Source organism: Populus trichocarpa, chromosome 17, assembly GCF_000002775.5.
Source record: "Populus trichocarpa isolate Nisqually-1 chromosome 17, P.trichocarpa_v4.1, whole genome shotgun sequence".
NCBI lineage: Eukaryota > Viridiplantae > Streptophyta > Magnoliopsida > Malpighiales > Salicaceae > Populus > Populus trichocarpa.
In genome coordinates this window covers 9,650,735-9,662,509 of record NC_037301.2, presented here as the reverse complement: position 1 = coordinate 9,662,509, position 11,775 = coordinate 9,650,735, and the positions used below count along the sequence as shown (strand labels likewise).

The following is an 11,775-nucleotide window of genomic DNA, read 5'->3' as shown; positions in this document are numbered from 1 at the left end:
TATATATATATATTTAAACTATCTTTGAAGTATCCTAAATAAAAATTCAAGTTCAGAAATTATTTATAAATAACAAATCATCACAAAATCTAATTTAGCATTTTAGATTTAAATTCAAATCATATCTTTCTATTGAAATAGTTTATTTTTTATGTTTATGAATTTTTTATTTTTTCAATAGAAATTTATCTTTTCCCTCTTTTTTATTCTCTCTTTTTTTATAAATTTTTATTTTTTATATTTTTTTAATCAAACTCAATGCAAAAAAAAAAAAAACATTTATTTAATGGGTAGTCATCGGTGATTTTTCACCAATGACAACATTATTTTTATATTTTTTAACAATATTGTATTATATGTGTTTAGTTTTATTATACAACTTATTTAGTTTTTCAACTTTTTATTATGTTTGTATGAATGTTTTATGTGGATTTATGTTGCAAATGAGGTTTCTTTAAAGATATTCGTGATTTCTATTTAAATTTCATGCCATACCTAATTTAGGGGCTCACAGCCATGCCAAAACCAATTTATTTGGGTCTGGCAACTAAGTAATTTAGGTTGGACTTGTTTGTCAGAACCAAGTAAACATGGGTCCGATGCAGCTTTTTATTTTAAAATAATAAAACAATATCAAAATATCAAAACGCCCCCTATGATTATAAAAAATTACACAAAAAACAGTGTGAAAGAATAAAAATACCCCTATATGCAAAGCTTAGTTTTTGTTTTTTTCAATGCTAAAGATGTATTTTAACTATTTAACAGTTTGTGAAAGGTCAAAAAACCCCTAGACGACAGGTTTTAATTTTTTTAACCTTGGGGGTGGAGTAATATTTTTATTTTGCAAATAAACATGAAAAGAATACCATACCCTCGCTCAAATGTTTAATGACAAATAAGCTTATGAAAAATATTGAAATACCAAAAAATAAATCTTTAATTTTTTTCAATCAAAAAGCAAAATGATAATTAAACTTTATATGAAAAGACAACATTAGCCCATCTCAAGCCTTCAGAGCTTGAAAAATCCACTGTGCAAGTCTATAATGGATTTTGTCTTGGTCTACAGTATACCTGCATAGGGTTACCAGACCCAAGAAGCTTAGGTTTGGCAACCATGTCAAACTCACTAGCTTAACAACTATGTCAAACCCATGCTCTTGGCCTAACAACCAAGGCAAACCCAACCATACTAGACCATAGTTATCAAACCCGACCCGGGGGTTGACCCAGCCAAGAAGTCGGGTCCTGGGTTACCTAGGTTAACCCGGGTCAACCCGGAAAAATTAAAAAAATAAGGTTTTAATATTTTATATGAAATAATTAAGAAACAATCAATGTGGATATAAACTAAAAGATCATTTCAAAAAGTTTTTTTTATCCTACATTGAAAAGATATTATCTTATCTTATTAAGTTGAGGTAGTTAAACAAAAAATTTTTTTTATCCCATATTAAGAAAACACAACTTTTTTTTTATGAACATAGAGTATATATATTAATGGGCTTCAAATCTCACATTGAAAAAATAAAACATTCTTCTAGTATTTATATAGTGAACTTTGATATGGGTTAGTAACCAACTGAAAAAGATAAAAAAAAAAAAAAAAAGAGGTCTCTAGCTAGGGGAAATACATATTTGAAAAAACAAAACAGGTCTCTATCGGGTTTTGCTAGGTCACCCGAGTCCCAGGTCTAATAACTATGATTAAACAACAAAAATGAGCTTGATAGCATTAATTATAACTTATTCCCTTCTTCTCTTGTTCAATAAAACCAATTAATTGATCCTTAAAATTTCAAAATATAAATTTAGGTTCGCTTTTACACTATTATTTTTAAATTTTATTTTTTACCCAAGTGTTTGGGTCTGACACCCATTCTAGGACCAAGCACCTGGGCATGGCAACCATGTCAGACCCATATAACTTTTTTGATTGCCAGACTAAAACATGGTTGCTAGATCCAGATAGCTTAGGTTTGGTATGATTGTCAGATCTAAGGCTCTTAGGCTGACATGGTTGCCAGACCCAAGTGTCTTGGGCTTGGCGTGGTTGCTAGACCCAAGTACCTTAGGTCTGGCGCCTAGAATTTACATAATTTTCGTGAGCCAGCCAAAGATAATGGTTTTGTTGAGGACCAAAATACTCATGCAAATGTGTTTAATGGTCTCAAGATATTTAACTAATAATTCCTTGTAGACTTCTAATGTATTGTTAAGAGAAAAGCCAGAACCACTCGCCTGGGTATGACAACCATGCCAGACCCGTGCCTAGGTCTGAGATAACCCAAGCACCTAGGCCTAGCAAGCATGTCAGACCCATGTGATTTTAATATATATAGGAATTCACTTATAATTATTCTAAAAACATATTTATTTTTTATTTTCATCTTTGTCTTTTTAACAAAATATATTTTTATCTTTTCTATATTTCTTTATTGTATTTTGGAACATTAACCACACGCATCCCTAAAATTCACTCATTTTTTTTTATTAACCTCTAATTTTAGTGAAGAAATCATCTACAAAATTGCACAAATTAAGATAGTTCAAAGGACAATAAGTTTTTTACATATACAATATTTTCTTTTCCCACAATATAATATATCAATTGAAAAGTTTTCTCTTATAATCATATATTTCAAATTGTTATATATACTAAAAGTTATAATGTAAAATAAACTCTTCTTATAACAAACTTTGATAATCAAATCATGCAACATCTCAAATTTAAAAAAAGTATGAACCCTTTAAAAAACTGTCCAACACTTGGATGGAAACATAAAATTAATATTTTCATCCACAATGCATACAAAAAAATAAAAGTTTATTTTTGAAGACTTGAAATAAATCACTTAGAACTCAACATTTTTTTCCATTCTTTCCTCTTCGAATATAACAAATTTATAAAATAAGTTACACAAACAAAAAAGAGTTTGCAGTTAAGTTCTACTGCATATGAATGAAAAATCTTACTTGAATGAAGCAGTGTTTGTTTTTGCAATCCAATCATATTTTTTTAAAATTTTAATTTTTTTGACCCAAGCGTGCGGATCTGACAAACCTAGGTGCGCGAGTTTAGCATCATTGCAAGGCCCAAGCATATAGGTCTAGCAAGGCCTAGGCACATGGGTCTGGCATGGTTGCCAGGCCCAGGCGCTTGGGTCTGAACCCAAGTGAAAATACTAAAACACCCATATTGTCCTCTTAATTACACAAAATACTCATGTAAAAATACAAAAATACCCCCAAAGACAAGGTTTTTTTTTTTTTGTCTTTTATGAGGCTAAAAGTGTTATTTAACTGTACTTGAAAATTAGAAAAACCTGAATCCCCCTTTAGAAGAAAGTCGAAGAAACATTTATCCTCTCGCAAAAAGACTAGAAATTAAAAGTGAAATCACTATTATAATCCACAATAAAAAATTTCTTGATCTACAGTGATTTTTCCACACATTTTAGCTTTTGTTATAATATAATATATAACTTTATCTTGTCAAACACATAATTCACACTAAAAGCTCTTTCAATCTACAATTATTTTTCTACACATTTTAGCTTTTGTTATAATATAATGTATAACTCATCGTTTAAAGCTATTGACCAATAAAAACTTTGGCCTTTAATATCATCAAATTGATTGTATAACTTTATCTTTTAAGAGAGAGAAGGTTTGCAAAACACAATCTCAAGTTGAAGATTTGTCCAACACCTTTTTAAACACCACCAAATTCTTAGTATAAACTTTAGTCAACCAATTTAAAAGAATATTTTGCGGCGAGTTACCTGTTCATTGCTCATTATATAGAGATAAGACATCAAAACAGAAGTGGCTTGGAAAGCAATGATAATGTCTCTAGACAGCTAGAAAATGAGCTGGCTGCCCAGAAGACCTAGGCAAAGTGAAACACTAGAAACGATGAATGAAAATCCTATTAGTAGCGTAGATTTTGGAATAAGTCTTCTCCTTTTGTTGTTTTGTTGTTCTTTTTCTATTTTTTGTTGAATGAACAAATCCAGAAACCAATACAAGGCTCTTGAATGCCCTTGATGATAAGAGTCGTCGCCAGATAGATAGGTCAGCGAGTCTTGAATTGTCTGCAACTCCTGCAATCCAAATTGCTGGGGCATTTTTTAAGGATATATAATGTGGTCAGATAAAGATTTGTAGATAAAATTTCGTTGTTTTTTTGGCTCCAATGGTGATGTGGAAGACACAATTTCAATCCTCTTCTAGCCGCCTTTAGCTGCTAAGGCAGATGAGTTGATTCAGGACTCTTTTCCAGTTCTTTATTAAGTGTATTCCACTTTCAAAGGAATGGGAATGAAAAAAACAAGAAAAAGGGTGGCTAGTGAAGGCCAACCAAACTACAAACAAGAAGAGGTTACCTACCGGTTTACGCAATCAACATTTCATAGATTAGAATTGTTAGATTACTTGTGCTATGCATGGAATTAGATATTTTTATTTTTTATTAAAAAAATTATATATGTAGATTTTTTTGATGTATTTGTGCAGCTGAAAAAAAATTTGAATTGCAAGTAAAATTTATATATATATATATATATATATATATATATATATATATATATATATATATATCGAAAACTATGTGTGCTAATAAAGTAAAAAAATCATTAACGCTAACTAAAAATAAAACTGGAAAAATCAAAGATAGGTGTAGATCAAGATATTTAATCTTGCAGAATAAAAATTTACTTGGTTGTGTTTACTAAATCTTGTTAATCAAAATATTTTTTTATCAAATTAAATGATAATAGAAATTGACACACACATTAAATTATTATTTCAATAAAATAAAAGGAAAAACAATATTATATAAGGCTGCACATATTAGAAATATTTTTTAAAAATATTTTTTATTTTAAAAAATAAGGTTCATCTATACAAAATTTTTTTTTAAAAAAATTATAAATGAATCATAAAAATTGCATAAAAAATTAAACACACATAAAATAATTTTTTTAAAAGATCTCTATCCAAAAAACATTAAATAAGCAAATAAAAAAAATTCAATATGAGTGATATTAATTAAAACATAAATTTAAAAATTACTTAAAAAAATAAAAAAGTAAAATTACAAAAAATAGTCCGAGTGTCGTGATTTAACTTATCAAATTTGTGATCTAGGTTATGAAATCAAACGGGTTAAATAATATTTTTCTCTTAAATTTATACTTAATTATATATATATAGAGGGAAAAAACTAAAATAAAACCAGGCGCATGGGCAGGCGTTCAAGACCAGGCCCGTGCGTCTGGGCTTGGTTATTTTTTTTCTCAAGGGGCGAACAACCCTATTTATTTTTGCAAAAAAAAAAAAATACACAGGCGACACGTCACCTGCAAAAGCAAATGGCATGTCATCTGCAAGCCTAGATGGTGGCTGGAAAATCGAGGCAGCCCCTCTTATGGTTAGATTTTGAGTATTTTTAAGTTATTTCAACCCATAAACACCTCACCAACATTCCCAGAACACACAAAAACCAATTCATCAACTCAAAATACCCGAAAAAGGGCCAAAAACCTGAAATCAAACCGGGTTAGATTTATCATTCTCGGCTTAAATCTATTTTTTATGAAACATTGAAGCTCTAAATAACCACTATCAAGCCCTTCTCATCTCATGGAACCTGTGAACACAAAACAAATCCATTTTGGTGGTTAGAAATGGCTTGAACGATGAATTTCTCCCTCATCGCTAGAATATAGCGACCCATCTCTTTCTCCTCTTTCTAACCAATGACTGAAAAATAATAAAAATAAAATTTTATACCAAAATTGATTTTTTTACAATTTAAAGGGACCAAAATTATATAATTTGTGTTATTTTTAAAGTTTGAGGATCTAAATGTATTTTCCCTAAATTATCTGTCATGTCATCTATGTTTGGCGTCTTTTTTATTCTAGTCCCTCTTCTTCCAATTCCTTCATTGACTAAGAAATGAAAAACAATTGGCCTTTATTTAGAATCAAATTGCTCAAAATTAAATTTTGAAATTTTGAGGACTAAAATGAAAAACTAAAAAATGCACAGTTGGTCCACTATGTTATGTGAGTTTGTGAACAGTGCTCGCTACACTTAAAAACCCATGAATTTTAGTTTCGTACTTAATAATAATGTTAAAGATGCCTTAGTAAATAGCTAAATATCCCAAAGTTAAGGAGTCAAATTTTAACATGACCTCTTCTTTAAAAAAAAATAATAAATTGAAAGTAAAAATTTCAAAAAAAAAATACAATTAAAAACAATAGCAATTTGTATGATTAAACTACATAGATAATGAATTTGATTATTGCTGTTGAAAATTCTGATTGATTGGACTTGATTTGTAGGATATAAAAATAAAAAGTCAGATATCTTTTTCTATAGAAATAGAATTTGGTAGTAATTTCTATTTAAGTGTAGTTAATAACAATTATAGAACTATCCTAAAATAGACTCATAGATGTTGTATATATTCATGAATTCCTACTGCAGTAATGAGAAATAAGTAGACAATAATTCTTCATATGGTATCAAAGCTAGATTGAAAAAACCTTCCTATCCTACTCTTCCATGTCGTTTCTTGTTGTCTAACCTAGTAAACTTGTTCAATTCTAAATCATGTTTGAAAACACCACAAAAAAACCTAAATCAACCAAACATCAGGGGAACTCCAAAATTTACAATTGTCTTATCGACTAAATGAAAGAAACTATTTGAAGTGATCATAAATAATGAAAAATTTTCTGAAATGGAAGGGAAAGATCAACCATTTTATGGACAGTCCTCCTAGTCCAGAAGACTCCATGATTATGTCGTGGTTATAGAACTCTATGATATCGGAGGTTTGTGGTCTTTACATGTTTCTAACCACATCAAATGATATTTGGGAAGCAGTGAGACAAATCTATTTCAAAGTAAAGGATGTTGCGTTAATCTATGAGTTTAAGATGAAACTTTCAATGACCAAAAAAGGTACTATGATGGTTATTGAATATTACAACACTATGAAAGATTTCTGGTTGGAGTTAGATTATTATTAAGACTTTAACATGCAATGCATTAAAGATGTTGTAATTCAAAAGAATTATATGGAAAGATAGAAGATCTTTGAATTTCTTGCAGGTTTCAATATAGAGTTTGACCAAGTACGAATCCAGATACTTAGGAAAGAATCTCTTCCTTCATTTAATAAGGTATTCTCATTGATAAGGGCTGAAGAAGAGAGGAGAATTATGATGCTTAATGTTCCTAATACTGAAGGATCAACTATGATGATAACCAATAGCATGAACCCAAGTGATGCCATGAATGTTGCAAAAATGGTGAAGAATGAAAGGAAAAATTCTCTAAAGATGACCAGTTTTGTAATTACTGCAAGAAAACAGGTTATACAAAGGAGAAATGCGGAAACTCCATGGAAAACCACCAAGGATGGGGCAAAATGAAGGGTACAAATGGAACCATTCAAAAGGACAAGCACACTTGACAAATTCTAAAGAGTCAGCCCGTGAGTTCAACATACTAGAAATTGGGGGCTCAATAAAGAGGAGATTGAATGCCTAAGGACCTTACTCAACACAATAGAGAAACCATCTAGGCCATGCTCTCTTGCTCAAAATGGTAACATTCTAATTTCTCATGTTTTAGTACCTCAAATAAAGGCTATTCTAGCACCTGGGTCAATGACTCAAGTGCAACAAATCACATAACTTATTCTGCGGGTTCTTTCATATCCTATCAACCTGTCATGGCAATAAAAAAATCACAGTGGTTGATGGATCCCTAACCATAGTTGCAGGCCAAGGAATAATCTCTCTTAGTCCATCACTCTCTTTTAAAAAAGTGTTACATGTTCCTAAACTTGCTATCAATTTTTTATCTATTTGTAAAATAATTAAGGATCTAAATTGTAGTGTAACTTTCTTTCTTGATCACTGCATATTTCAATGCCTATCTACGGGGAGGACGATTGGGCAAGCTAGAGTCAAGGATGGGTTGTACGTATTTGGAATACAAAGTAGCAGTAGTAACCTTTTTTCTCTATCCTTCATTTCAGTCAATTCTAATAAAGATGATATTTGGAATCATCATCGTCATTTAAGGCATCCATCATTTAAGACTCTTAAGAAAATGTTTTTGTCTTTATTTAAAAATCTTAATGTTGAACAATTTTATTGTGAAATTTATGAGTTTGCAAAGCACTATAGAGTGTCTTTTCCTCTAAATGATTCAAGATCTTTGTCTCCATTTACTATAATTCACTATGATATATGGGACCATATAAAATCTCTAATATTTCAGGAGCAAAATGATTTGTGATGTTTATTAATAATTGCACCCGAATGACTTGAATTTACCTTCTTAAAAGAAAATTCAATATGGGTCATATCTTTTCAATCTTTACAAATATGACAAAAAATCAATTTGGGGTTAGCATTAAGGGTATTAGAACCGATAATGCTAGGGATTACTTTAATCAAATTTTATCATCATACTTTGAAAAGAAATGGATTATTCACCAATCATCTTGTGTTAATACTCCCCAACAAAATAGATTAGCAGAGAGGAAGAATATACATCTTCTTGAAATTACTCGAGCATTTCTTTTTTAAAATTAAATTTCAAAAAATTATTGGGGAAAAACTATTTTAACCTCTACATGTTTGATAAATCGGATATCTTTCAAAGTTATTGATTTCAAAAAAGTCCCTTAAACGAAAGAATAATTTTTATTCTAAAATCCCTCCAATGATATTTTTTTTGATGTGAAGTTCAACATTCATAATCATTAACAAAGTAAACTTGATTTTAGAGCATTCAAATGTGTTTTCATAGGATATTTCACCGTACAAAAAAGTTACAAATGCTGTCATCCATAAAAAAAAAATCTGTTTCGGAGGCATCATTTTTTTTTATTTATGAAAAACAATCTTATTTTAACAATTCTTATCTTTAAAGGGAGGATATTTACACAGAAGATAAGAACAAGAATGATATATTTTTATTCTAAATCCCAGCTGGGCAGCAATAACCTCCTTTCATTTCACCTTCGTCTTCGTCACAAAATCTGAATAACGAACATTATTTCATCCTTCCAACAAAATTATAAACTGATACCAACATTAAAATAGAGTAAATGTGAACTGCATATATATAATACCACAACACCATTTATTTTCATTACCAAGGAGAAACGTACTTGGATGCATCTAGTTACAAGTGCCCTATTATCTGCAAGATAGAGGAGTAAGTACCAAATACTACAACTGCAATGCCCAGTAGCACTACGCTCACTAATACCACCATTTCAAATCCGAATCTTCTATAAGTTCTTGAAATCTTCATGTAACATAAACATGGAAGTACAGTAGAAGCTGTCATACTTAAGAATGCCCCGACCAGCGACATGAGATCACCGAAGAAAGGGACAGAGAGGGCTACCATGACATTGCTTATCACAAAAGCCGTACTGATGAAGAGGCTAAATGGCCTGTTATTGCAGTTCAATGGAAACCAGTTTTTGGTAACTTTCACTATTGGTGTCACCATCAGCGCGTATTTGGCTATTGGATTGACCAGAGTGGTGTATATTGCCAGTCTTGAGCTGAAATTATGAGTTGGAAGGCTTAATGTTATCTGTGACTGAACGTTTGATCCGAACATCAAGTAACCCAGAGCTGCCATTGATGCGTAGCTTAAGGTGCATAGAATAAAGCACACAATCAAAACCTGCAATTAGAAGTGGTCAAGTAAGATTCATTAACTCCAAAGAGTTGAAGCACTAGTTGAACATTCAAATGAAAAGCAATGGAATTTTGACTTCAAAGCAAATTTTTTGAGGAAGTAACTCATGATGGTTACTTACGTTAGAGAACTGGCGCTTGTTTTTCATAGAAGTGTACAGGGTAGGGAAGACTGGATGTGCACAGTAACAGAAGGCATACAAGCTTACCGCATTAGGTATTCCATGCCAATTTACTAATGTTCCCTTTTGATTAAACCCAATTCCATCAAATGCACCAGTCCAGAAAATTGAGACCAGAATGATAACCGAAGCTAAAACCCCACTGGCAGAGATATAAGAAAGAATGCTCAAGTTATCCAACCAAACCGTGGGCAAAATGATAAGGGCCACAAAAATAACAAAGCTTTGTCTTGCACCTATTTCAAACCCTGCCACTCCAAGCACCATGTCAGGAAATAATCTTTGTAAATTATCCCCTTCAAGAATCAGGAATCCTGCTGCAACTAGGTAGAGTTCTGCATAGATGACAACTGAAACCAGAAGTCTTCCCTTGTATCCAAAAGCACGCTCTCCTATATCAGGATAGGTCCTGATATTTGAATCCACATCCATGCATCTTTGGATCAGTAAGCCCGAGTAAAAGGCTGCGAAGGAGATAACAAAGAGGAGAATCAAGCTCAACCATCCTCCAGACGATAGAGCATATGGGATCGAAAGGATCCCAACCCCTGAAAAATCAAACAGAGAGCAAAATCAGTTACCCAGATTCTCTTCAGTTTGGGATGTGTACCACACTACATCACAAGCAGCACATTTACTGAAGAGTGAAACCTGACAAAGCATTTAGTCCGTGGAAAACAGTCTTGAAGGAAGAGGCGGTCCCCGTAGTTGAATGACTGTAATTTGTCTCCACATCTTCAAGTTTGCATCCTAGACTTTGTTTCTCCTCAACAATGAGAGGCACAGTCAACGATGGTTCATCACGAGACATGTTTTCCATGCTTCAGACTGCAGAGAGAGAGGGGGGAGGAGGGAGGGGAGGCTAGAGGTTAAAATGCGAGACTTAGAGATAGAGATGGCAACCTAAGACGATTGCTTTTTTTCTTCTTTTTTTTTTTTTTTATAAATCTATGAGTTGCTAATTTGTTAGCTTGAACTTCCAATAAAAGCTCAACAACTAGCACGTGCCTCCCTAGGAATAGTTTTCTCCCTTTGCAAGTCCAGGTGCCTCACAGAGATATATATATATATATATATATATATATATATATATATATATATATATATATATATATATATATATATATATATAAGTCCATCGCGATTCAGGAAATCTTTAAATAATGCATTTCTCGCAGCTCTCTCTCATCTTATACTTGCAACCAAGTGGATATGAAGAAATAAGAAATCACATAAAGACAGAAGTCATGTTTATTTACGAGTCGAGCAAAACGAGGACGAAGAAAAAGTAATCAAAAGCACGTGAGTAAACATGATTTTTGTGGTAAAATTAATAGGAAACTTTCTTAAAAACCACATTCCCAAATAAACTAATTAATAATGTTTTATAAGTGTGATTATATTGATTTAGCTACATTTTTAGTGTTTTGTTAAAAAAATTACAAATTACATTAATATCAATACTAACAAACTAAGAGAGTAAAGAGTTTCACTGATTGTCATGTGTCTCTTCTTTTCTTTCAATGTTGATGGTACTATTCAATGAACAATATTATTATTTTAATTTTAATTTTTAATTTCATCCTATTATATTTGTGACATTTTATGTGTTGATGTTCTCTTCTCGGTGGATTTTATTAACGGTTCAAAGTGTTTAGAAGAGTTTTGGAGTTGAATCAGAGGCCAATTTCATTAAATAGACCTTAAATTTGTAATATTAAAAAATATTAAGAGAAGGACCAAAATAAAAAACGAAAACAACTAACAGGGTTTCTCTAAAACTTGCAAAAAAAGTTAACTTTCATCCACATATTCTCCATTTGCTCTTTTTAGTCCCT

The 11,775-nt window shown here is 31.4% G+C and overlaps 1 protein-coding gene across 1 annotated transcript; it reads right to left on the bottom strand.

Moving 5' to 3' along the window:
- Positions 1-9,162: 9,162 nt before the first annotated feature.
- Positions 9,163-10,902, bottom strand: LOC7482478 (amino acid transporter AVT1I). The gene is made up of 3 exons (XM_002323826.4): positions 10,589-10,902; positions 9,878-10,485; positions 9,163-9,741 (listed from the first exon to the last, which is right to left on the bottom strand). The coding sequence occupies exons 1-3, from the start codon at positions 10,755-10,757 to the stop codon at positions 9,226-9,228; spliced, it is 1,293 nt and encodes a 430-aa protein (XP_002323862.2). The 5' UTR covers positions 10,758-10,902; the 3' UTR covers positions 9,163-9,225.
- Between the last annotated feature and the right edge of the window lie 873 nt (positions 10,903-11,775).